The 27,835-nt window shown below is 48.7% G+C and overlaps 1 protein-coding gene across 3 annotated transcripts in view; it reads right to left on the bottom strand.

The window, feature by feature from the left end:
* The window catches only part of CLASRP (CLK4 associating serine/arginine rich protein), a 664,783-nt gene that overhangs the window by 68,229 nt on the left and 568,719 nt on the right, over positions 1 to 27,835 (bottom strand). For all 3 annotated transcript variants that reach the window (XM_069207696.1, XM_069207697.1, XM_069207699.1), the window contains one exon: positions 952 to 976. In XM_069207696.1, the coding sequence (XP_069063797.1) occupies positions 952 to 976 (25 nt within the window). The remainder of the gene's footprint in view (positions 1 to 951; positions 977 to 27,835) is intronic.

The raw sequence follows: 27,835 nt of genomic DNA, 5'->3' as shown, positions 1-27,835 counted from the left end.
CCAAAGAAAACAAGTGGAAGCAGTCTCTCTTCTTATGGTCAACCATGTAAAGTTAGGCCCTAGGCTGCCAGATGCATTTGTGTGCATAAGAGTGTTTGTAGGAGAACTTGGGCTATATTTAGACACCAGAAACCATAGACAGATGTTGTACAGGTCTGTGACAGATGACAGTTACTGACACACAATATTGTTTGAAAGCTGTAGTCTTTGATGGTGCTAGTCCCACTACTATGGAAACATGTTTTAGAAGTCCCAAAAAGTGATGCAAATATGAACGAAAAGTGGAGGAGTGCAGCTCCGGATCAGCATCGAAGTGTGTGGAAAACAAAAATGAAAAGAATAGATGTCAGTTTACAGGAATGAATGCTATGCATGGCTCCGTGGTACAATGTTTGGGGTGGGACAGGCTTGTGATGGAGGTTCATTGTGCCACCTTCATAGGAGATAGGGAAGGCTTTTTATGGATCCAATCTTGTGCCAGGGTGGATTCAAAAGGCGAGGAATCTTCAGGTAGAATTATCCACCAGAGAATAGGACTCATGCAGAGTATATTAGTTCGCAATGAACATTTTTTTGTTTTTTTTACATATCTGCCCACTGCGTGGGTGGAAGATGACAGCTTGCAAGACTGACCTTCGAAATAGCGACCACCACAATTTGCAGTCTGCAAAAGCAAACATACTAAATCTGGTTGCCCCAATTGCTCCATATCCTCCTTATGACTGGCTGGCAAAAAACAGTAAGTCTATAGAAGGACATTTATGCTTAAAAAGATTACAACAACAGTAAACTTCCTTCCGGTCCTGAAGTGAAGTCTGGCCAGGAAAGGAGCTCGGGCTTTTAATATGATGCTTGAAATTGTATTTAAAACCAAGGAATCAAACCATAGCCAGCATATTTAAATCTTAGTTTAGCGGCTGAATAATGAAGAAAATGCAGAAGTTAACATACCTTCGAGAGGAACTGTTCTCACGACCTGCAAATCAAAAAGTAGTGGTTAGAGCACAAACAATTCATTCTTGTACAGGCTACACCATCACACTTTAAAAAAAAGCAAAATAATTTAATTCATAATAAGCTTCGGATTTCTGGACCTCAAAAAAGTTAAGAGTGTAACTTGCAGTTCACTTTTTCACAATAAATAAACAGGCAACATAATGGTTGCAGGTGGTCTTGTCCACTCAAATTTAGAACTTCAACGGCCATGCCAGTGAGCTTTAGTCCTTCTCCGAAGACGGATATATTCCCCGACCCTTGTAGTATTCATTTGTCTATTTGAGACAGCAAAACATGGTGTCTGCCGGTCCCAATCATGTGGTTTTTTTTAATTTAATTTTTTATTGAGAAGGATGACTACTGAATTGGTAATTAATTATGTGTGGGATAAATCTACAGTTTCAAAAATAATGGTTGAGATGACAACGGAGTTAAAGCATTCAGATCTGACCCAAGAATGGGGTAAGGGATCCAAACTTATTCCAAAGGGGTGTATGATTAAAATAAAAGGGGTCCAGAGTTGGGAATTAGGTGTGACAGCTTGTGTGAGGGTATGACTTATCTGCAGGGGACTACGGAATACAGTCAGAGGTTCTGAGGGGATACGTGGCTAACTGGACAGGGAGTGAGGACCTTGGACATTGGGGTCTAAAGCCATGAATTTAGGAAGGAGTGGTATATACATATATAAGCTATTACAGGAGTTACTTCAAAATCAGGCTTAAGGAAGATCTAAATTTCTATAGGCACGTTATAAACTTTGGGGGCATACCCACTTAAGTGAAAGGGTTAATAATTCTTGGTAAAATCTATCTTTACTCGACAGAGTAGGTGCACTACCTTTCATTCACAAACATTCAAGATTATTGTTTATGTATACACAAGATTTCTTTTTAAATAATATTTTTATTCAAACTTTTAGAATTCCAACACAAGTACGTTCAATGGTCACATCACACATTACACATATTTGATTCAGGACCATAGGCAAGCTTTGCATCTGATCCCTTGGTGAAATACAATAATCACCCCACCCCATTGACAGTGATAAGCGATAGTTTTCACTACGTTTGGTTGTGTAACTTTCTCTGGCTTGTTCTCCACAGTTATTCAGGTGTCATCTTGGTTGCACGGTAGGCGTCCCATTGACCCGATATCTTTTCCCATTTTTATCCAGCAACCTCTTCCTTAGGGATATTACTTTTTGGCGTTTTTGCACCAGTCCCTATCCCTTCACCAGATTGAATTGAAGGGTTTGTGGGACTCCCCATGCCCTTGCTATATTCTTCTTAGCTACAATGGCCCCAATCGACAGCCAAATTACCTTATATTTAGGCCATGTCTGTTCTCTGTTCGCCCTTCAAGTTAAGGAGAAGACACTAGGCATCTAACGTAATCAGTACTGCTGTCACCCGTGTCATCAATCTAGTGACTCTCCCAATAGGTTTGGATCCCTGGACGGGACTACAGTGAATGTTTGCAATGTGCACTCTTGTCCGCACCCACTGATGAAGTCCTTGGATGGGGCCCTCCCTAACTTATAAAGCAGGGTTAAGGTGTAATATGCTCAAAGTAAAGCACATAATTGGATCAGGCAAACTCCTGCTCGAATAACTATTCTCTGGGGCTTTTTAGGGCCTCAGTAAATTCCTCTTCCTCCAAGTGTTCTAAATCTGCTTCCCATTGTGCTTGAAGTGGTCCCAGAACATCCAGGGCATTATTCATAATCTTTTTATATGTTAGTGGGGTGGCCTTGTCGGTCATAGGGTCTAGTAAGAGTATCTTCCTTCTATTTGTGAATCCCGTGGGAGGTGACCCAAGGGCGTGTATTACTTGTTGGTAATGATAGCACTCTGCATCAGCGAGCTGGAACTCAGCCTGCAATTCCGCAAAGGTTTTAGGTCTGTCTCCTTTCCACAGGTCCCACAGTCTCTTGATGCCCATCAGTTCCCACGTGGAAAATCCCCATAATCCCCCAACCTCAGATAATTGATCACTGTCCCAAAGCGAGGTCTGTTCTGTCAATCCGCCCCTCCACCCCAGGAAATGTGTAGTTGCTCGCCATATAGTGGCAATGGTTTGAGTATGGATCAGTAGTGTTTGTTTAAGGTTTTTTGTATAGCACAAGGAGGTAGCCTCTGGCCCACCTATTGCCTCCCGTTCAGCCCGTATTGCAGTTTCTTGGCAGTCTACGTAGACCCAATCATTAATTACCACCAGTTGGGAGGCCTAATAGTATTTTAAAATGTCCAATCCTGCATCGTATACTCCTCTCTGAAGCTTGTGAAGTGCGATTCTTGCTGGTCCTCCGTCCCAGAGCAGAAGTTATAACTCTTGTTATACCTTTTGCAAGAATGGGTGAGTAATGGGGAAAGGTCTATTTTGTAATGCATATAATAAACACGGTAGAGCCAGCATCTTATACAGGGCGGCTCTACCTATTAATGCTAATGGTAGCTTGCGCCAGTGGTCTACATAGCGAGTTCCCCTGGTTCGGGTTTTGGGGGGGGAGGAATTGAGCCATATGCACTCCTCTCAACCATAAAAAGTCGGAAAATCTTTTTGGCCCAAGGCATTTAGTGATAAGCCAAACAATTCGACGCTGGGCCCTTTTGCCTTTTCCGCTTACAGTTCTAATGTTGTGGCGCACCCTTTCGTCTTGGTCCTCTAGGTTCCTCTAGTGTTTCTGTCATCTGGATGTGTCCTGTCTCCAATTTACAAATCTTTTCCTCCATTGATTTTGCAGTACTTTGGAGACCTACCACAGGGGATTCCGTTGAGGTTGAGCCGGCTGCCCTGCCCCCGGCTGTTTTGTGACTCACGGAGGGGGTCAGGGGCTTTTGGTAGAATGCGGATTACTGTACGGATGTGGGATGGTTTTGTTGTACAAATGGCAAAAAACTGTCATTATCTAGCTCGGCGAGGATAGCACTGTGCTGATCCTATGCTTAAAAACTTTGCAAGATAAGCAGACATTTGAGGTGAGCAAATCTAGAGTGTCGCTGGTGTTGCAGGGTGCTTTTTACTAGAGCAGCTCTCCACCTAAAATTGGGAACTTCCCAGAGTTCTCCTTTGTTTTTTGCATAATTTATGCGTCGCTCTAACCCTGAAAGGGCCTTGGTTTTATATATATATATATATATATATACACACACATACATACATACACATACACACACACACACCTCCTTAATGACCAGAGAACGACATTGTGCAAAAGGTGGTACATACTTCAGGCCTACACTCAACAGCGCTTTAGAGGGATGTAGACATTCTACATTTTTTCCCTTCAGAGCTCTCAGACCTCACTAGCATTAGATATTCTGTGGCCTCTGCATTCAGCTTGCCTATTATGCCTACTACTGACTGCCACAAGGGGCATCTTGGAAAGGCACTTCGTAAAGGTTTATGCATCACATTGGTGGATCACATCATTCAACTATTTCAGAAGAAAGAGAAGTAAAACTGTATTAGGATGCCTGAATTAATGAGAAAACTAAAAATGGTAGTATAATGAGCATGTGATACTAGAGGAATATCTCTGTTAAAATATCAAGGAACCCCCTTTAAAAAAAGGTAGACTTGAAATATAGTCAGTAACTGGCTGCTTTGCTTTTTTGCGCAACTGTGATTTGAGGCTCCATCTTCAGTGAATATGTGGCATGCAGATCTGAAAGATTAATATGCTGCCCCTGCACCAGCAAGACTGTAGGCCCCTAATATCCACCTTGTTGAGGTGACCGCTACAGTCTAGTAAAAATGCATCTGTCACAAATGTGAGCTTTGCATGAGGTTGCAAGAAATGCCTACCGCAGGTCAGATTGGCTTCTATCAGCCACCAATGAAGATCCTGGGCTGTTACATCTGTGATACGCATGCTGTTCAAGAGGCAACTCAGACAGAAATTCCACTGCAGAGCAAACATATATCCCAACTGGGATGGGGAACCAGCATAATACGCAGACTAGGAGACCAGCCTGAGAATCGTCTGCATTTATCACAGCACTAAACTGGAAAAATCAAGGCCATAACCTGGATTTCTAAGACTCAATGCAGGCCAGAAATGCTTTAAAAATCAATGTGTCACAGATAGGTCCAATTAATGGAATCCACCTTGCTGGCTGTAGATAGGATTTCGACTTGTTAACATACATTCTCAAGAAGAACAGCAGAAACTGTTGTCTCCAGATGGCCCATGACCAACTCCGGTGAACTCACTTTTGTTGAGGGACGGGAATACATGTATTCCCATCCTACAAAGATGGGCCACAACCACTGCTAGCACCTTCGCAAATAACTGGGGGGAAGAGGTGAAGCCAGAGGAGAGGATAGTACACAAATTGTTCTGATCCTACCTCGAACTAGAGGAAGGGCCTTCAGCTCGGGCACATAAAAGTATGTGTCCTGCAAGTCAAAGGATACCATCTAGGCCCTTCAATCCAGAGGATAAAGGACCTGTGCCAGAGTCAACATTTTTAACTTGTCCTTTCGAAGGAAAGCATTCAAGACCTGAGTATCTCAATTTGATCAGAGCCCTCTGTTCTTTGTAGGCACGAAAAGCGTAGCAGCAGTAGCAGCCTGTGCCATTTTCTTTGAGAGCTTTCCTTATGGCCCCTTTGGCCAAAGCTGACCAAACTTCATAGGTGAGGAGGGATATCTGAAAAGTAGGGATATAAGAGGTACATGAGTGGGTAAGCCAGGAATGGGAGGAAAAACCATGTTGACCCACCTTCAGAACCCACCAGTATGAGGTAACTGCAAGTCAACAGGGAAGAAAAAAAACATGTCCACTATCAGTCACAAATATATGAAGATTGTTGAAACAGAGTGATTTGGCTGCAGTTGAGGCAGGAGATGAGGAAGAAGATTAACACAGGTGCTGCTGCTAAGGCCAATGCCATAATCTTCCCAGAAGCCAAGAAAGGAAATGTGTAGAGTGTTGAAAAGGCTGCCTTTGAGAGTAAGCAAGGCCATGTGAGTACCTTTTGAATTTCCAATATTGCTGGTGGAATTGACGAGCTCACAACAACAAGTTGAGTGAATGGGCTGAGATACGACTCTCCTTGAAGAGCTCCAGGACAGAACTTGTCTTCTCTTTCAAAAAGCAAGGAGCTATCAAAAAGCATATCTATAAGCGATAGATGCATGGCCTCAGAACACATTGTGGCACACAAGCATTTGGGTGTGACCCACACAATGCGTCATGTACAGAAACATATTTAGCCCTATTCTAAACATTAAGACTGTCTGTGAATGCATTTCTGACATGTTCAGGAATAGCTGGTAACGTCTTGCTGGACATATCCCAGAAGGCATGTGTACAGCCATAGCAGACACACCGCCAGGACCTGAATGTCAAAGCAGGGATGAGAAAACCCTCTTAACACGTCAATTTGCTTTTGACTTCCTGTCCGTTGGGCTGTGAGAAACGCATTAAACTTGACCTTGCAGGTGCAAGCCTGAACCACCAAGCTCTCTGGGGTTGGGTGCTGGGTTTGAAAGGTCAGGTCTGAATTAAAGTGAAGTCTGAGTGCCCAGAGGTATCCCCAGAGCAGATGTAACTGAACAGATAGCGAAGGCTGAAGCTTTTGTGGAATTCCATAGGGAGTGAGTTTTGCAACCTCAACTAGCACCAAGAAGCACCCAAAGCAAAAGAGCTTTCAGCTGCTGCCCACGGTCAGGCTATGCAGAACCTACAAGTGGCAAAAGAAGATTGGTGACAATGAAGGAGATTGCATCCACATGGAGTGGTAGCTGCAGCAAACTGGAGTTGGCACCTTGTTTGTTTGGGTCAAAACAGAGGAAGACAAATTACTAGGACTGTAACCATTGCGACCCCTACACAACCTCATTTCACTGGGAAATGGCATACCTAACCTGAGGTTGTGGGCACAGGAATCCCTTTTCGTGAAGCTCAAACCCATTGGCTGGGCGAAGCTCAGGACAGCGACATTACTATAATCCTATTGTAAAGCTTGATATTTCATGCATTTTGGTGAGCCTTTTCTAGGCAGCCATTCTGAAGCTAGCTCATGTAGCTGGACAAACAAACAGCTGCATAGATATGTAAGCACTTTGTTCTGTGGAAGCACACGCCAGCCAAATCAAAACATTTACTCTTGTCTACCAACATGTGGGTGGAGCCCGAGTGCCTCACTGCAGTACCCCTGCATGTTCTTATTAGTTTTATCACATAAATGTGGAGACAGCTACATTGTCAAGATAGACCTAAAAAATGATCACTTACTGGGAATCATGATTTGTTGCTGACAACGGAGTGGTGTAATAGGAGCCCTTAACTTATCCAATCACTTCTTTCTACACTGTGCTCTCTACCTTTAATGCTCTGTATAAACTTGCTTTGGAAAGGGCAGGCTTGCAATTGGGGTTTAGAGGACACAATTCATAAAATGTGTAAATGTGATAATTGGAAAACCCACAGGCGATAAGGTACTGTAAAATTCAACAGAAGCCAGAACCTGAAACTCACTAATCAACCTACAGTAAGGGGTTGATAACACTTTTCTGAAACAATGGGAGGCAGGAGCTATACTATTAGACAGTATTATATTGTCTTTTACAGAGATGTATTTGTTTCTTATGTAAAATAATGTAAGCTCAACTTTATGCTAACAGTACTTGTGCAAACAGAACAGCAAGATATGCTAATAACAGGATATTTTGTAGAAACCCAATGAAATTAGCACTGTCATGATGTACTGACTGCCTGTACTTTTTTTAATTTGAAAGAAAAAGAACTGGACAAATTGTATGTATCTGCAAAGTGCCAAAATATGTGAGTGGATGTCTGGAATTAGTAAATTGGCTACTGGGGAAATAGACTTACAAGCTCAAAAACAAAGATGGTAGATTTAATGTGACAACCAAAGCCAATATTTAACTTTATAGGACAGATATTATATTGGACTACCTTTTTCACGCCTGCATGAGCATTAAATATATTAAATTTAGAAATAAATAAGTGATAAAATGTTCAGAGATTGTTCATTTACTGAGGAACCTCACCTAATGCTCCTATAATTCCAACACTTTTATAGTCTCTATTAATTTTAAGAATAAGTTACTTACCTTTGGGACTATTCTTAAGGTGGGGTATCTGTGGTTAAATAGAGAACCTACCTTAAAGAGCTTTACCAATGGCCAATTGTTCAAGCAATAGCTATTGAGCACCACCAGGTGGCACAACACCTGGAAGAGAGAGTGGAGTCACATCTAGGCATCACCCATTTATGCTGACATCCGTTTCTACATTTCACTCTAATGCAGATCAGCTGAGAAATTTTAGGTAATCATGTCGAACCTTCATATAATGTGCAAATGTCCACTGCACAGAATGGGGAGGCAGGAGAGCAGTGAGGGTAACGTTTTATTCCGATGGCTATTTCTAACCATTAATGCCTCATCTTAATAATAGATTACCCAAACAGACTCTCCCGAAGCTGAAACATCTGAAGTCGACTCAAAACAAACAGTTTTGCAGGCCTCAGCTGGCAAAATTGCCCCTCCCTGCAGACCTGATTGTCTAGGTGCTTGGTGAACGTGTGTACTAAAGCAATGTGGCAGCTTCCAAGACTAGAACTTTCCTAGCTAAGGCCATCATAGCAACCTTGGATCTGGTAGAGTGCACCTTCAGACCTACAGGAGGTTCCAGCAATAACAACAAAACATCTTGGGACAGTTACCTGTTGTGCATAGGCTTAAATGGAGTGTAGAACTTACAAGGTAGGACCAAGTTAAGGTCCCATTGTGACATGACAAAAGGTTCAGAGTAAACGTGCATCAGACCTTTCAGGAACTGCAAACAATAGAAGATTTGAAAAGGGAAGGCTTGTCTTCCAAACAAAAAAGGCAGAAAGGGCTGATATTTAACCTTTAATTGTGCCCACTAAAAGGCCTTGCTGGGCTAACAAAATTAACACCACATCAGAAAGGCTGGCCTGTATGAGACAAGATGATAGTCCCTACACCAGGGTACAAATTTCACCCACGGTCCCAAAAACCCCAGATTTGGACAACAGATGTGCTGCAATGTCATCACTCAGATTCCACGCTTGAAGCTGTAGGCTGTGGTGCTCTCAACTGCCGAGACTTGAGTTCCTCCCAAAGATGAGGCCAGAACTGAAGGCAAATGCTCAGACTCAAAGGATTTGCACACCACACTCGCCAGGCCCCTAACAGGGCTATCAAAAATGACTTTAGCCAAGTCTAACTGGACTTTCTTTAGGATTCTAGGCAAGAGAGGGGACTGAAGGGATGCTTACCTTTGCTTCACTGTAAACAGAACTCCCTTTGAGAAAACTTCAGTGTGCATTTGACAACTCTTACCGATTTGCATATGGAAGGGAAAATCCCACTGGTTGGAGGTGTTTTGGGTCACTGCAAGACGAAGATGACATTTATGGTTTGCCATCTGATTGTTGATTAACTAATCCGCACAAGAGTGTAGAAGCCCCCACCAGGTGGCTGGTCACCAAAAACACTCTCTGCTGTTCCACCCCATCTTCAAAGGCACAGTATCTCTTGGCATAAGACACAGGAACCCATCCTGGCTGCTGTGGTCCCTTTGATGGTCTGTAGGAAGGATGCGAGAACCATTCGGATAGTCCGGCACTCCAGCATATTGAAGTGAAGTTGCCGCTGCAGTGGACACCAAAGACCTCTGCTTTCCACACATCCCTGGTGACCTCCTGAACACAGATGATGTGTCAAAGTCATTATTGTGAGATTTGGACTGGGTAGTAAGCGAGACCTGCCACAACTCAGATGGGTGTCTGCTTTTCACCACTGTTGGTCCCAGACTGTCTATTACAAGATGCGGACAGTGTTGGACAGACAGGACTGGTGCTAAGCCCACTGAAACCAGATGTGTCACAGTATGACCTGCAAATGTCATCTGGTGCTCAGAATAGGGAAGATGCACAAGACCAAGAGCCCAAGAAGCCTCAGAACCGTCCTCAGTGAGACAAGGAATTGAACTCCACACATCATGAATGTCTTAGACTCACTGCAGTGCTGGAAACTCTTTAAATACCACCACAAAAAGGATAGCCCTATAGCCCTAAAAAAGGAAACCTATGCATAAGCATCTGGCAGGACTTTGGTTAACTGATGGAAACCAACAGATGTGTCAAGAGGATGATTTTTGTCTGGAGGCAGTCAGCGACTGATTGCAGTGAGCCTGCCTTGAGCACCCAGGCATTAAAGTATGGAAATACATATATACCTGACCTCCGAAGATGGCCTGTGACTACAGCCATCACTTTTACTAACAGCCAAAAGAACAAATTACTTACCTTCGGTAACAAGGTATCTGGTAGAGACTATCTAGCTGCAGATTCCTTACCTTAGAATTCCCTGGCGTCAGCTTCGAATCCAGAGTTTTTTCTGAGCAGTACCCTGCGCGCGCCACATCGGACGGCGTCGTTCAGATCCGCGTGCGTCGTTGGAGTCGTCTATGACGTCACGGTTGTCTATACAGACGCCGTCTCGGCGCGCGTACGTCAGTTCTTTTCCACAACTTCCCACACCAGAAGCGCAGAGTCATGGAAGAACCAACCAATACACTTTTAACCTCTTTGACTGTTTGGAGAAAAACACTTTCATGCCTGTAAGAAAGGCAAAAGTTGCCAAAATGAAACATATACATATGTTCACATAGAAACATTTATACATATATATATATATGTATATATGCACATGAGAAAAAATTTCCCCAGAGCGGGGAGGCTTGGGTGGGTATAAGGAATCTGCAGCTAGATAGAGTCTCTACCAGATACCTCGTCACTGAAGGTAAGTAACTTGTTAATCTGATAGAGACTTCTAGCTGCAGCTTCCTTACCTTAGAATAGATACCCAAGCTATAACCCATGGTGGTGGGTCTGAAGGAGATTTTTTTTTATTTTTTTATATAAGGCAGTCCTGCAAGACAGAACGGGCAAAATGCCCCTCTCTTCTCACCTGGCTATCCAGGCAGTAGTGCTTCGCAAACATGTGTAAAGAAGCCCACGTTGCGGCCTGACATATGTCCACCACCGGTACGCCACGTGCTAACGCAGTGGTAGCAGCTTTCCCCCTAGTGGAATGAGCTCTCAAGCCCTCGGGAGGCTGCTTCTTCGCCAAAGCGTAGCATATTTTTATACAGAGAACAACCCAGCGCGAAATGGATTGTTTCTGTACTGCCCGACACTTCTTTGCACCAACGTACCCCACAAAGAGTTGGTCGTCCACCCGGAATTCTTTAGTGCGGTCAAGGTAGAATAATAACGCTCTTTTTGGGTCCAGTCGATGGAGATGCTCCTCTTCCTTAGAGGGATGCGGTGGTGCAAAGAAGGTGGGCAGGGTGATATTTTGACCCAGATGGAAAGGGGTCACCACCTTGGGGAGAAAAGAGGCACGAGTTCTTAACACCACCTTCTCAGGATAGATCATTAGATAAGGAGGTTTAGGAGATAAAGCCTGCAGCTCACTCACTCTCCGGGCAGATGTAATTGTCACCAAAAAGGCTTTCTTAATAGTGAGCAGCTGGAGAGGACAGTTATGCAAGGGCTCAAAAGGAGCACACATAAGGAAGGTAAGAACCAGATTAAGATCCCACTGGGGCATAACGAAAGGCACAGGCGGGAACAGATGTACAAGCCCTTTCAAAAACCTCTGTACTATAGGTGATTTAAACAGAGATGGTTGATCAGGCAACTGAAGAAAAGCCGATAAGGCTGTAAGATAGCCCTTGAGAGTCCCCAAGGAGGAACCCTGCTGGGCGAGAGACAAAATAAACAAAAGGATGTTAGATAGAGAAGAAGAAAGAGGATCAATAGACCTCTCTGAACAATAAGAAACAAAACTTTTCCAACGGCAGGCGTATATTGACTTAGTTGAGGGACGCCTGGCTGCCAGAATGACATCGCAGACCTCGGGAGGGAGGTCATAAACCATCAACTGTCGCCGCTCAATATCCACGCAAGAAGGCGCAGAGTTGACAGGTTCGGGTGGCGAACCTTCCCATGCTGCTGCGACAGAAGATCCTCCTAAAGAGGCAGCCTGATTGGAGAACCGATGCTCATTTTGAGAAGCTCTGGATACCAAACTTTCCGTGCCCAATCCGGAAGGATTACTTGGGCCCGGTCGTTCTTGACAAAACTGCTGACATTGCGCGTTCTCTGCAGAGGCGAACAGATCTAACCAAGGCTCTCCCACTGCTGAAAGAGTCCTTGCGCCACCTCCGGATGGAGACACCATTCGTGATCCTCTAAGCATTTTCGTCTGAGTTCGTATGCTCTGGCGTTAAGAGAACCTGCCAGGTGTTGAACCACCAGGGTCATGCCCTGCTGTTCCAGCCATGTCCAGAGGCGTAAAGCCTCTTGACAAAGGGTCCACGACCCCACACCGCCCTGCTTGTTGCAGTACCACATTGCGGTAGTGTTGTCTGTGAACACCTGCACCACCTTCCCTTTCACAACAGGAAGAAATGCTTTTAATGCCAGCCGGATCGCCCAAAGCTCCAACAAGTTGATGTGGAGCCCAGATTCCGCCGGAGACCAGTGACCTCTGATCTCCACCTCCCCCAGATGGCCGCCCCATCCCAGAAGTGACGCATCTATCACTACCGTTAGATCTGGTTGGGGAAGGGAGAGGGGTCTGCCCTTGACCCACTCGCAGTTCACTAACCACCACTGCAGATCTTCCGCAGTCCTCTCCGAGATCTGAACCACGTCGGTAAGATTTCCCTGATGCTGTGCCCATTGGAACTTCAGGTCCCACTGCAGAGCCCTCATGCGCCATCTGGCATGCTTGACCAACAGGATGCAGGAAGCCATGAGTCCCAGCAGCCTCAGAGTCTGTCTCACCGAGACCCAGGATAGAGGCCGAAACATCGGAATCATAACCTGAATATCCTGAGCCCGCTGATCGGGAGGATAAGCCCGATACTGCACTGTGTCCAGAACAGCTCCGATGAAAGAGAACTTCTGAGAGGGAGTCAGGTGTGACTTCGGCACATTTATAGTGAACCCCAGCGAATGCAAGAGGTTAGCCGTCGTCTGGAGGTGGGTGACGAGAGCCTGGGGCGTAGGAGCCTTTAACAGCCAATCGTCCAGGTAGAGGAAGACTGAAATCCCTGACCTGCGCAAATGAGCTGCCACCACCACCTTTGTAAACACCCGAGGGGCACTGGTGAGACCGAAAGGAAGCACGGTAAACTGAAAGTGCTCGTGGCCCACCTTGAACCGGAGGTAACGCCTGTGGCTTGGCAGGATAGGAATATGGAAATACGCATCCTGCAAATCCAACGCTACCATCCAGTCTCCTTGGTCTAGGGCAGACAAAACCTGAGCAAGAGTGAGCATCTTGAATTTCTCCTTCTTGAGGAAGAGATTGACGTCCCTTAAATCCAAAATAGGGCGAAGGCCTTTTTTCTTTTTGGGAATCAGAAAGTAGCGGGAATAACAACCACTGTCTACTTCTGATATCGAGACTCTTTCTATGGCTCCCTTGGCCAAAAGAGCCATAACTTCCTCACGGAGCAAAGCTAAATGGTCCTCCATCAGCCATTCCTTTGTCGGAGGGATAGAAGGAGGAAAAGACTGGAAGGGAAGGGAAGGGAGTAGCCCTTCCGTATGATCTGCAGGACCCACTTGTCCGTGGTGATGGAACGCCGGTGAGGGAGATGAAAACAAATCCTCCCTCCAATTGGACGGACGTGATCCCGCAGAACCACACTAGGAGGGCTTGGGGGCAGTGGAGGGGGGCTGTGTGGGGGCCGACCTCTGGCCAGACCTTCTGTGTCTGATGGTACCACGACCACGTCCTCTTCCGGGATGCTGTGAAGTCTGAGGACAGTGGCTAAACTGTGGCTGGCGTGGTACCACGCCCCTCCCCAAGCCTCGGAAGGGGCGAAAGACAGACTGCTGTCGTGCCGGTGTTGAAAGGCCCAAGGATCTGGCCGTGGCTCGAGAATCCTTGAACCTCTCAAGAGCGGAGTCTGCCTTTTTGCCAAAAAGGCGAGAGCCAAAGGGCATGTCCATCAAGCTGGACTGGACATCCCCTGAAAAAACAGTAGAACGTAGCCAGGCGCGGCGACGAAGGGCCACTGACGATGAAATCGCTCTGCCCAGCGAGTCGGTCGTGTCCAAGCCACACCGGATTGTAAACTTGGCTGCATCTCTCCCATCCTTTACAGCCTGGGTGAGAGTGTCCCGTACGCCCTCCGGGACCTGGGGCAGCACTTGCGCCACCGTATCCCATAAAGTATGGGAATAACGGCCCAATAGGCAAAGGGTGTTTACAGACCTCAATGCCAGGCTGGAGGAAGAAAACATCTTCCCAAGCTGATCCAGCCTCTTGGATTCCCTATCCGGGGGAGCGGAAGGGAAGGCACCACGGGAAGAAGAGGCTTGGACAACCAAGCTCTCAGGAGTGGGGTGTTGTGTCAGGAAACTAGGGTCACCGGGAGCGGGTCTATGGCGGCGGGCGGCCGTCCGTCCTATTCACAGGAGCCCCTGTGCTGGGTTTGGACCACGTACCCAGAAGGACGTCTGTAAGAGCCTCATTGAAGGGCAACAACGGTTCCGATGTTGACACCCCCGGCTGAAGCACTTCTGTCAGGATATTCGTCCTGACTACCACCGTAGGCAAAGCTAGGTCCAAGACCTCAGCTGCCCTATGCACCACCATAGCGAAAGAAGCTCCCTCCTCCGTAGCCACATTAGGAGGAGAGAGCATACCAGTATCTGGAGATGTGTCCAGTCCACTGGCCTCCCCTAGCCAGTCCTGCTGCAATCCTGATTCTAAAGGGTCCTCAGACCCCTCCCATTCCTCTCCTGCGTCTGGCTGTTCCAAATAATGCTCAGACAATGATCTGGGCCGAATCGGTTCCGTCGAAGTCGGAGCTGACGTCGTACGACGTCGCTCCGGCTCCGGATCATCCGGAATAAGGATGGGGCTGCCACCGGTGGGTGCCGGTGGCGGAATCGTTGACGTCGGACCCGGCGTGAAGGAGGTCAACTGTGAGAGACCGGCGCTGGTCCAGATCCGTTATCGGATCCTGAGGTCCCCAACGGCACTGAGGCCGAAGCCGCCGGTGTCGAATCCGAAGGGGCCCCTGCTGACCCCGCGGGGCCCAAAGACCCACCCGAGGGTACAGCCCGCTCAAAGACAAGACGCATGGCCTCGTAGAATTCTTTAATTTGAGCGGGGGTCGATCCGGTCCCCAGAAAGGGGGGGAAGACGCGGAGTCGACCCTGGCGACGGCTCCACAGAACCGCGCTCGGAATGTCGATGTTCCCTAGACGCCTCGTTGGTCGACGGGCGTGGCGAAGACAAAATCCGCTTGGACTTCTTCTGCCTCTTACCTTCGGATGACCTCGAATGCGAGGAAGAGGACTTGGGGCTCCGGGAGCAGTGCCGCAACCTCCTCCTACTGCGAGACCGTGACCTCCGCTGAGTCGCGTTGACCGAAGACGAATGTCGGGCTGCAAGAAGCTTAAGGGATCTCTCCCTCAAGGCCTTTGGCGTGATGGCCCGACAAACGGAGCACGAGGTGGAATCGTGGTCCTTGTCCAGGCACCAAAGACAAACTCGGTGCGGATCCGTCACCGACATGGTGCGATGACACGCACCACACGGCTTGAATCTTGTCTTTCTCGAAGACATGACTCCAAACAGTCAAAAAAGCGTTGACAAACCATCAAAGCAGGGTAGCTCTTTCCAAAACTGCGCTTACTCCGGCGCGGAAGGAAAAGAACTGACGTACGCGTGCAGAGACGGCGTCTATATAGACAACCGTGACGTCATAGACGACTCCAACGACGCTGACGACGCAAGCGGAGCTGGTCGACGCACGCGGACCCGAACGAAGCCATCCGACAGCGCGTGCGCAGGGTACTGCTCAGAAAAAACTCCAAATTCGAAGCCGACGCCAGGGAATTCTAAGGTAAGGAAGCTGCAGCTAGAAGTCTCTATCAGATGACGAAATGTAAAAAGGCAAATTTGAAGTGTTCGGACCTCACCTACAATACATGTCCTGCAAGTACAATGACAACATTCAGTCGCTTGAGTCCCAAGCTGAAAGAACCTGTACATCTTGAATTTGTCCTTCAGTAAGAAGATAGTGGTCAGACTTCTAGAAATGGTCTGAGACCATGATCCTTCTTGGTTAATGGGAAGTATCAAGTTCCTTTCCCTGCTTCTAGCACAATCTGAATATCACAACGGGCCAAGCGAGAAATAACCTTCTGAATCAGAATTGTGGAATTGTCTGATAAGATTCGACCCAGTTTAACAAGAACACAATGGGGGGAGGGGGAGTGGGGGTGTTAGTCAGATTATTGTCAGGGCATATATAGCCCCTCTGATTTGCAATACCCATTTATCCAATGTTGCAGACCCTATATGCAGGAAGAAGCATTCACTGCCTCCTACCGGATGGCTGTGCCACCAGAAAGGCAAATATGTGTGGTTTGGTAGCAGCTGCAGTTGGAGGTAGACCATGGCTGCCCCTGCGGATGTGACTGGTTTCGTATACAACAATTGCCTCTAGAACCATACAAACTCTGGATTGGTTGCTGATCTGGCTCAGAAGTTTGCTGCAGCCTGTATGCCAGACCTCGTGAGAGTGCCCTGAATTTTTGGTATTGCTGGTGAAGTTGACAGGCATCCTAAGGAGTAGCCCCTAACATTCTTGAATCTTTCTAACACCATGTATTCTCCCAGAAAAGTATAAAGCCATCAAAGGGTATGTCCAACAGGGACTCTTGGACATCCCCTGAAAGTTTCAAATATCCAAGCGTGCTGCCTGAAAACTATGCTGATCCCCATGACACGACCCACACAGTCAGTGGTATCAAGGCCAGCAGGTAGGGTTCCTGAAAGGTTTGGCCAAAATTCAATGTAAGGCTCTCTGAAACTGCCAACAGTACTTCCTGGCCATATCACTCAAAGCAAGGGTGTACCTTCAGACCAGGCAACGTGCATTTAGGGATCATAAAGAAAGGATGGGGGGGGGAGGGGTGTCCAAGATGGTGGTGCTCTAGGACATGCCCATCCGAGCTCCGCCGCCATGGCCTGGAAAATCGCTGTTTGGCCCGGCGGGGGGGACGCCTGGAGGCCCTCCCCGAGGTGAGGAGCACCCGAGGGCTTTTTGCGGCCCGGCGAGGGCTCTGAGGAGAGCGGCGCTGCTCCCATGGTGAGTGGCAGTCGGCCCGAGACTCGATCGGGGCCGCGAGGCGGGCCCTTCTCCGGCAGCCTTCTGAGCCTGGCGCCGGGAGGACCGAGGGCCTGGACGCAGGACTCGATCGGGGGCTGGAGATTGGTGCCTCCCACCCTAGCACCTCTACGTGGGCCGAATTAGAAGACTGAGGCCCAGAGTGAAGACAGGGGGGCTCCACCGCTTTGCCCCAATATTGCGACACTTACCCGCCGGGAGTATAAGTAATTGTGGGCCCGTACATACGGAGGCAGAGGCAGGAAAAGCTGAGCTGCGCAGGAGGTGGCTTCCAGGTGTTAGGTCCAGGCACGGTCCCTGACACAGCGGCATCTGGTGACCTGTCTCAGATGGAGAATCTGGAGAGACCTGAGGAACTGTCCCGGCGAACCAAGACTAGGCCGGTGTGCCATGGCAACGTCTAAATCCAAGCGAGAGCGCTCAGTGAGAGAAATGCTGACGGGGGCCCGTCTGACATCGGGAGGTATGGCTGAGGATTCACCTGCGGCGAAACCCCTGGAAGGTCGGGTGGAGACGACCCAGACGAGGGTTCACCCGTTACGGAGGGCTTTTTGACCTCCCTGTTGATTCGCTCCGGAGCGACATCCAAGAGCTGCGTAGGGACATATCCCAGGAGGTGAAGGAATTGCGAGGAGAGGTTTCCTCCTTGGGAGAGCGAGTCTCGCAGATGGAAGATGGTGAGATCCCCCGTGGTGAAGAAGTGGCGGGCCTGCAACAGGAGGTAGTTTGCCTCCGAGAGCAGCAGGATATCCTCCAGATAGCGGTCGAGGATTTGGAAAACCGCTCGAGGAGACAAAATATTTGCATCAGAGGGGCTCCGGTGGGCGCTGAAAAGGAGGACATTGAGGGCCTGTTTCGCTCTCTGCTTGGCCCGGATGAGACACAAGAGGTAGTCCTGGATAGAGTTAATCGTGTTGGCCGCGCTGGTGGCCCTGGGGACCGCCCTCCAGACATCCTAGCCTGTATCATAACTTTGTTCTTAAAGAAAAGATTCTACAGCGGGCTCGCAATCTTCAGCAGGTACTTTTTCGAGGGCATGAACTCCAACTATTTCATGACCTCTCTGTGCGGACTCTGCAGAGGCGGAGAGAATTTAGACCGATCACGGATCACTTGCGAGCGCACAATGTGTCCTATTCTTGGGGCCACCCGTTCCGCCTGGTCTTCCGCTGGGAGGAGCAGCTCTGGCAGGTTGTAGGAAGTTGGCTCTGTATGTGCTATTTCAAAGTAAGGAATAGCATGCACAGAGTCCAAGGGTTCCCCTTAGAGGTAAAATAGTGGTAAAAATAGATAATACTAATGCTCTATTTTGTGGTAGTGTGGTCGAGCAGTAGGCTTATCCAAGGAGTAGTGTTAAGCATTTGTTGTACATACACATAGACAATAAATGAGGTACACACACTCAGAGACAAATCCAGCCAATAGGTTTTTATATAGAAAAATATCTTTTCTTAGTTTATTTTAAGAACCACAGGTTCAAATTCTACATGTAATATCTCATTCGAAAGGTATTGCAGGTAAGTACTTAAGGAACTTCAAATCATCAAAATTGCATGTATACTTTTCAAGTTATTGACAAATAGCTGTTTTAAAAGTGGACACTTAGTGCAATTTTCACAGTTCCTAGGGGAGGTAAGTATTTGTTAGTTTTACCAGGTAAGTAAGACACTTACAGGGTTCAGTTCTTGGTCCAAGGTAGCCCACCGTTGGGGGTTCAGAGCAACCCCAAAGTCACCACACCAGCAGCTCAGGGCCGGTCAGGTGCAGAGTTCAAAGTGGTGCCCAAAACACATAGGCTAGAATGGAGAGAAGGGGGTGCCCCGGTTCCGGTCTGCTTGCAGGTAAGTACCCGCGTCTTCGGAGGGCAGACCAGGGGGGTTTTGTAGGGCACCGGGGGGGACACAAGTCCACACAGAAATTTCACCCTCAGCGGCGCGGGGGCGGCCGGGTGCAGTGTAGAAACAAGCGTCGGGTTCGCAATGTTAGTCTATGAGAGATCTCGGGATCTCTTCAGCGCTGCAGGCAGGCAAGGGGGGGATTCCTCGGGGAAACCTCCACTTGGGCAAGGGAGAGGGACTCCTGGGGGTCACTCCTCCAGTGAAAGTCCGGTCCTTCAGGTCCTGGGGGCTGCGGGTGCAGGGTCTCTCCCAGGCGTCGGGACTTTAGATTCAAAGAGTCGCGGTCAGGGGAAGCCTCGGGATTCCCTCTGCAGGCGGCGCTGTGGGGGCTCAGGGGGGACAGGTTTTGGTACTCACAGTATCAGAGTAGTCCGGGGGTCCCTCCTGAGGTGTCGGATCTCCACCAGCCGAGTCGGGGTCGCCGGGTGCAGTGTTGCAAGTCTCACGCTTCTTGCGGGGAGCTTGCAGGGTTCTTTAAAGCTGCTGGAAACAAAGTTGCAGCTTTTCTTGGAGCAGGTCCGCTGTCCTCGGGAGTTTCTTGTCTTTTCGAAGCAGGGGCAGTCCTCAGAGGATGTCGAGGTCGCTGGTCCCTTCGGAAGGCGTCGCTGGAGCAGGATCTTTGGAAGGCAGGAGACAGGCCGGTGAGTTTCTGGAGCCAAGGCAGTTGTCGTCTTCTGGTCTTCCTCTGCAGGGGTTTTTCAGCTAGGCAGTCCTTCTTCTTGTAGTTGCAGGAATCTAATTTTCTAGGGTTCAGGGTAGCCCTTAAATACTAAATTTAAGGGCGTGTTTAGGTCTGGGGGGTTAGTAGCCAATGGCTACTAGCCCTGAGGGTGGGTACACCCTCTTTGTGCCTCCTCCCAAGGGGAGGGGGTCACAATCCTAACCCTATTGGGGGAATCCTCCATCTGCAAGATGGAGGATTTCTAAAAGTTAGAGTCACTTCAGCTCAGGACACCTTAGGGGCTGTCCTGACTGGCCAGTGACTCCTCCTTGTTGCTTTCTTTGTTCCCTCCAGCCTTGCCGCCAAAAGTGGGGGCCGTGGCCGGAGGGGGCGGGCAACTCCACTAAGCTGGAGTGCCCTGCTGGGCTGTGACAAAGGGGTGAGCCTTTGAGGCTCACCGCCAGGTGTCACAGCTCCTGCCTGGGGGAGGTGTTAGCATCTCCACCCAGTGCAGGCTTTGTTACTGGCCTCAGAGTGACAAAGGCACTCTCCCCATGGGGCCAGCAACATGTCTCTAGTGTGGCAGGCTGCTGGAACCAGTCAGCCTACACAGCTAGTTGGTTAAGTTTCAGGGGGCACCTCTAAGGTGCCCTCTGGGGTGTATTTTGCAATAAAATGTACACTGGCATCAGTGTGCATTTATTGTGCTGAGAAGTTTGATACCAAACTTCCCAGCTTTCAGTGTAGCCATTATGGTGCTGTGGAGTTCGTGTAAAACAGACTCCCAGACCATATACTCTTATGGCTACCCTGCACTTACAATGTCTAAGGTTTTGCTTAGACACTGTAGGGGCACAGTGCTCATGCACTGGTACCCTCACCTATGGTATAGTGCACCCTGCCTTAGGGCTGTAAGGCCTGCTAGAGGGGTGTCTTACCTATACTGCATAGGCAGTGAGAGGCTGGCATGGCACCCTGAGGGGAGTGCCATGTCGACTTACTCATTTTGTTCTCACCAGCACACACAGGCTTGTAAGCAGTGTGTCTGTGCTGAGTGAGGGGTCTCTAGGGTGGCATAAGACATGCTGCAGCCCTTAGAGACCTTTCTTGGCATCAGGGCCCTTGGTACTAGAAGTACCAGTTACAAGGGACTTATCTGAATGCCAGGGTGTGCCAATTGTGGATACAATGGTACATTTTAGGTGAAGGAACACTGGTGCTGGGGCCTGGTTAGCAGGGTCCCAGCACACTTCTCAGTCAAGTCAGCATCAGTATCAGGCAAAAAGTGGGGGGTAACTGCAACAGGGAGCCATTTCTTTACACAAGCCCCCCCCAGCCCACAGGCCAGGAGACTCAGCCAACGCTGGAAGAGTCTTCCTAGTCTGTCAGGCGAGGAAGAGTAGAGGAAATGGCTGGTTTGTTGCAGGGCCTACTCTGCCTTACATCCTCCTGTTCAGGTCATTCCCTCTGGGGAACTGACCCACTTCCACAGTGATAGGACCTAGTCTGAACTGCCTCTTGTCTGTGCTTTTTATGTCTTCACCCATTCTCTCTATTTTGAGGTCAGAGGTATCCACCTCTGCTAATCTTATCTTAGCCAGGGTCACCCCTAGCTTACCCAAAGAGGTTACCCAGAGCTGGAGTAACCCCACCATGACCAACAGGGTCAGGGGGCCTAACTTGTTATTTGGCATGGGGTCAGACCACCATGCCAAGGATAGTGCAGCCATAAAGGCTAACACCCAGCAGAGGCCACTGACAGCTGTCAGTGCCCAGAACCACACCTTTAGCTCTTCACCTACAAGGGAAGGGGCTAAGTTACAGGCTTCTTTGGGTTCAGGGTGCCTGTCTGCTGTATTAGAGTGGGGGGTTACCACATCTTGTAGTAAACACCCTTCTTCCACTCTTTCTTCTGTTAGCTGAGGAGCCACCCACTCAGGCTTAACAGTTGCCTGACTAGCCAGGACTTCTTGTGGGTCAGGTTGGACTTTATCAGGGCCATTTTTGGAGTTCTCCCCTACTGGAGCAGAATCTCCTTGGCTTGCTGTAACCTTGGCTAAAGGTTGTCCACCCTTCCTACTCTGTTTTCTTTTCTTCTTCTTCTGGGGCCTGCTTGCATTTACTGCAGAGGCAGGACTCCCAGAATCCTTGGGAGAGGACTGGCACTGGACCAGTTCCTCTCTTGGGCTCTGACTAACCTCTGGGTAGTCATTTCCAAGGAGACAATCAAGGGGGAGGTCTGTACTGACTACTACCCTTCTCCAGCTAAGAGTGCCACCCACTTCTATGGGTACTAAAGCCACAGGCCTCTTAGTGACCCGGTCTAGGCTAACTCTTACCCTGGCAGTCTCACCTGGGATGTACTGGTTTGAGAGCACCAGCCTGTCATGCACAATAGTGTGACTGGCACAAGTGTCTCTCAGGGCAGTGGTGGGGATTCCATTCACCAGTAGGTGGTGGAAGTGTCTACTTCCCTCTGGAATCTCCAACTCACCTGTTGGGCCCTGTTTCCAGTTGAAGGCTATGAAGACCTCCTCATCTGAGGAGTCATCTCCCATGGCTACACTGGTTACCCCTGGAATTTTGTTCTGGGGTTTGTTTTTGGGACAAGAAGTGTCCTTGGTGTGGTGCCCAGACTGTTTACAGTTGTGGCACCATGCCTTAGTGGCATCCCAGTTCTTACCCTGGTACCCACCTTTGTTTTGGGTTGTGTCTTGGGGCCCACCCACCTGTTCTGGTTTTTGGGGGCCTACAGAGGACTCTTTTTCTTTGTTTCTAGTGTCACCCACTTTCTCCTGGGGAGTTTTTGTAACCCCTTTCTTTTGGTCACCCCCAGTGGAAGTTTTGGTTACCCTAGTCTTGACCCAGTGGTCTGCCTTCTTTCCCAATTCTTGGGGAGAAATTGGACCTAGGTCTACCAGATACTGATGCAACTTTTCATTGAAGCAGTTACTTAAAATGTGTTCTTTCATAAACAAATTATAAAGCCCAACATAGTCACACACTTCATTTCCAGTTAACCAACCATCTAGTGTTTTTACTGAGTAGTCTACAAAATCAACCCAGGTCTGACTCGAGGATTTTTGAGCCCCCCTGAATCTAATTCTATACTCCTCAGTGGAGAATCCAAAGCCCTCAATCAGGGTACCCTTCATGAGGTCATAAGATTCTGCATCTTTTCCAGAGAGTGTGAGGAGTCTATCCCTACACTTTCCAGTGAACATTTCCCAAAGGAGAGCACCCCAGTGAGATCTGTTTACTTTTCTGGTTACACAAGCCCTCTCAAAAGCTGTGAACCATTTGGTGATGTCATCACCATCTTCATATTTTGTTACAATCCCTTTGGGGATTTTTAGGATGTCAGGAGAATCTCTGACCCTATTTAAGTTGCTGCCACCATCGATGGGACCTAGGCCCATCTCTTTTCTTTCCCTTTCTATGGCTAGGAGCTGCTTTTCCAAAGCCAATCTTTTGACCATCCTGGCTAACAGGGGGTCATCTTCACTGGAGTTATCCTCAGTGATTTCAGAGGTGTTGGTCTCTCCTGTGAGGGAACCAGCATCTCTGACTATTATTTTTGGAGTCAGGGTTTGAGGGACCCTGTTCTCCCTAGATAGGACTGGTAGGGGGGAATTTTCCTCCTGGTCACTATCCTCTTCCTCTGAGTTGCCACCCTCAGAGGGGTTGGCCTTTTCAAACTCTGCCAAAAGCTCCTGGAGCTGTATTTTGGTAGGTTTGGGGCCCATTGTTATTTTCTTTATTTTACAGAGTGACCTTAGCTCCCTCATCTTAAGATGGAGGTAAGGTGTGGTGTCGAGTTCCACCACAGTCACATCTGTGCTAGACATTTTGCTTCTAAAAGTTGGAATACTTTTTAAGAATCTACAACTGGTTCTAGAATCTAATTCAAACTTTTACAAACTTTTAAACTCTAAAAGAAATGCTAAACAGGATCTAACACAAGGCCCTAGCAGGTCTTTTAAGAATTTAGAAAACTTTTCAAATTGCAAAAATCAATTTCTAATGACAATTTTGGAATTTGTCGTGTGATCAGGTATTGGCTGAGTAGTCCAGCAAATGCAAAGTCTTGTACCCCACCGCTGATCCACCAATGTAGGAAGTTGGCTCTGTATGTGCTATTTCAAAGTAAGGAATAGCATGCACAGAGTCCAAGGGTTCCCCTTAGAGGTAAAATAGTGGTAAAAATAGATAATACTAATGCTCTATTTTGTGGTAGTGTGGTCGAGCAGTAGGCTTATCCAAGGAGTAGTGTTAAGCATTTGTTGTACATACACATAGACAATAAATGAGGTACACACACTCAGAGACAAATCCAGCCAATAGGTTTTTATATAGAAAAATATCTTTTCTTAGTTTATTTTAAGAACCACAGGTTCAAATTCTACATGTAATATCTCATTCGAAAGGTATTGCAGGTAAGTACTTAAGGAACTTCAAATCATCAAAATTGCATGTATACTTTTCAAGTTATTGACAAATAGCTGTTTTAAAAGTGGACACTTAGTGCAATTTTCACAGTTCCTAGGGGAGGTAAGTATTTGTTAGTTTTACCAGGTAAGTAAGACACTTACAGGGTTCAGTTCTTGGTCCAAGGTAGCCCACCGTTGGGGGTTCAGAGCAACCCCAAAGTCACCACACCAGCAGCTCAGGGCCGGTCAGGTGCAGAGTTCAAAGTGGTGCCCAAAACACATAGGCTAGAATGGAGAGAAGGGGGTGCCCCGGTTCCGGTCTGCTTGCAGGTAAGTACCCGCGTCTTCGGAGGGCAGACCAGGGGGGTTTTGTAGGGCACCGGGGGGGACACAAGTCCACACAGAAATTTCACCCTCAGCGGCGCGGGGGCGGCCGGGTGCAGTGTAGAAACAAGCGTCGGGTTCGCAATGTTAGTCTATGAGAGATCTCGGGATCTCTTCAGCGCTGCAGGCAGGCAAGGGGGGGATTCCTCGGGGAAACCTCCACTTGGGCAAGGGAGAGGGACTCCTGGGGGTCACTCCTCCAGTGAAAGTCCGGTCCTTCAGGTCCTGGGGGCTGCGGGTGCAGGGTCTCTCCCAGGCGTCGGGACTTTAGATTCAAAGAGTCGCGGTCAGGGGAAGCCTCGGGATTCCCTCTGCAGGCGGCGCTGTGGGGGCTCAGGGGGGACAGGTTTTGGTACTCACAGTATCAGAGTAGTCCGGGGGTCCCTCCTGAGGTGTCGGATCTCCACCAGCCGAGTCGGGGTCGCCGGGTGCAGTGTTGCAAGTCTCACGCTTCTTGCGGGGAGCTTGCAGGGTTCTTTAAAGCTGCTGGAAACAAAGTTGCAGCTTTTCTTGGAGCAGGTCCGCTGTCCTCGGGAGTTTCTTGTCTTTTCGAAGCAGGGGCAGTCCTCAGAGGATGTCGAGGTCGCTGGTCCCTTCGGAAGGCGTCGCTGGAGCAGGATCTTTGGAAGGCAGGAGACAGGCCGGTGAGTTTCTGGAGCCAAGGCAGTTGTCGTCTTCTGGTCTTCCTCTGCAGGGGTTTTTCAGCTAGGCAGTCCTTCTTCTTGTAGTTGCAGGAATCTAATTTTCTAGGGTTCAGGGTAGCCCTTAAATACTAAATTTAAGGGCGTGTTTAGGTCTGGGGGGTTAGTAGCCAATGGCTACTAGCCCTGAGGGTGGGTACACCCTCTTTGTGCCTCCTCCCAAGGGGAGGGGGTCACAATCCTAACCCTATTGGGGGAATCCTCCATCTGCAAGATGGAGGATTTCTAAAAGTTAGAGTCACTTCAGCTCAGGACACCTTAGGGGCTGTCCTGACTGGCCAGTGACTCCTCCTTGTTGCTTTCTTTGTTCCCTCCAGCCTTGCCGCCAAAAGTGGGGGCCGTGGCCGGAGGGGGCGGGCAACTCCACTAAGCTGGAGTGCCCTGCTGGGCTGTGACAAAGGGGTGAGCCTTTGAGGCTCACCGCCAGGTGTCACAGCTCCTGCCTGGGGGAGGTGTTAGCATCTCCACCCAGTGCAGGCTTTGTTACTGGCCTCAGAGTGACAAAGGCACTCTCCCCATGGGGCCAGCAACATGTCTCTAGTGTGGCAGGCTGCTGGAACCAGTCAGCCTACACAGCTAGTTGGTTAAGTTTCAGGGGGCACCTCTAAGGTGCCCTCTGGGGTGTATTTTGCAATAAAATGTACACTGGCATCAGTGTGCATTTATTGTGCTGAGAAGTTTGATACCAAACTTCCCAGCTTTCAGTGTAGCCATTATGGTGCTGTGGAGTTCGTGTAAAACAGACTCCCAGACCATATACTCTTATGGCTACCCTGCACTTACAATGTCTAAGGTTTTGCTTAGACACTGTAGGGGCACAGTGCTCATGCACTGGTACCCTCACCTATGGTATAGTGCACCCTGCCTTAGGGCTGTAAGTCTTGCTAGAGGGGTGTCTTACCTATACTGCATAGGCAGTGAGAGGCTGGCATGGCACCCTGAGGGGAGTGCCATGTCGACTTACTCATTTTGTTCTCACCAGCACACACAGGCTTGTAAGCAGTGTGTCTGTGCTGAGTGAGGGGTCTCTAGGGTGGCATAAGACATGCTGCAGCCCTTAGAGACCTTTCTTGGCATCAGGGCCCTTGGTACTAGAAGTACCAGTTACAAGGGACTTATCTGAATGCCAGGGTGTGCCAATTGTGGATACAATGGTACATTTTAGGTGAAGGAACACTGGTGCTGGGGCCTGGTTAGCAGGGTCCCAGCACACTTCTCAGTCAAGTCAGCATCAGTATCAGGCAAAAAGTGGGGGGTAACTGCAACAGGGAGCCATTTCTTTACACAGGTGAAATCCGTTTTGGAAGCAAGCCGTATCCTCGGTCTGGGGGACATAGGCCAAGAGGTGAGCGATGAGGTGACCCTGCCTGTGGGGGGTCCTGCGCGCTGGCGGCGGAAGGAGAAAAGAAGGAAGTTGCAACGCCCAACGGCCTCGGAGCCGAGGTCGGAGAGGGACTCTGTTTTGAACAGCATGGCCGCCGGAACTTCAGCTTAGAGAAGGGGAGCGGGGGTGCCCGCGATTGCTTTGGACCCTGCTGCTATCAGCATGCTGACTGTCGAAGAGGGTCGGGGCGGCGGGGGCGATGGACCTGGTTACTAAACATGGTTGGATATAATGCCCCGTGGAGGTTTTACCTCGCGAAGATGGATGTTCGAGGACTTCTGTGTTCTATGCACCTGTTGTGCGTATTAGTTGAATGTTGTTGGGTTTCCCTGAAATACTGGCTTCTTGTAGAGATATTCCCAGGCCCTGGTGTTATAGGTGGTCTAGATCTTGACACAGGGGTGGTCTTCTGGCGAGCTCCCCACCTTTTTGCATGCTGCCTCATTATAGGATATGATTATTAAATGTACAAGCTTGAATGTCCGGGGGCTCAATAACCCTACCAAGATGTTAGCCATCCTGTCTGCCTTAGAGAGATTGGGAGCCATATATGCCTCCTGCAGGAGACACACCTTGTTTCAAAAGATAGTTATCGTATGCTCTCTAAGTGGTTCCCCAGGCAGTTCTGGTCTTCGTCACCATCAAAGCATGCAGGGGTGGCGATACTTCTAGCGCGCGCATTCCCTGGGGAAGTGATTTCAAAACTGCATGAGGTTCAAGGGAGGCTTTCTAGCCATGAGATTGAGACTTGGGGTTTTTTCCTTCACTGTCACTTCCCTATATGCGCCTAAGTCCCAGCAGGAAATCTTCCTAAAACAGGCCTTGACCCCGCTGCTGCAATCCCCTGATGGTGCGATCCTGGTTGGGGGCGATTTTAATCTGGTGATGGACAGAGATTTGGACCGTTCAGGTCACCGGTATTGGCAGACAGGGTCTATGACAGTGGCTGGTTGTCAGTGGCTGAGTGAGTGTGGCCTGGTGGATGTGTGGAGGAGTGTGCATCCCACGTTAAGAGATTATTCCTTTTACTCGGCAGCGACTAAAACATACGCTAGGTTGGACCTTTTCCTGGCCTCGCAGGAGCTTCTTCCCCGGGTTAGGGAGTCCGTGATTGAGCCTCGAGCTCTGTTAGATCACGCCCCGG

This window comes from Pleurodeles waltl, chromosome 9, assembly GCF_031143425.1.
Source record: "Pleurodeles waltl isolate 20211129_DDA chromosome 9, aPleWal1.hap1.20221129, whole genome shotgun sequence".
NCBI lineage: Eukaryota > Metazoa > Chordata > Amphibia > Caudata > Salamandridae > Pleurodeles > Pleurodeles waltl.
The sequence above is the reverse complement of the archived record's forward strand: the minus strand, read 5'-3'. Positions and strand labels throughout refer to the sequence as shown.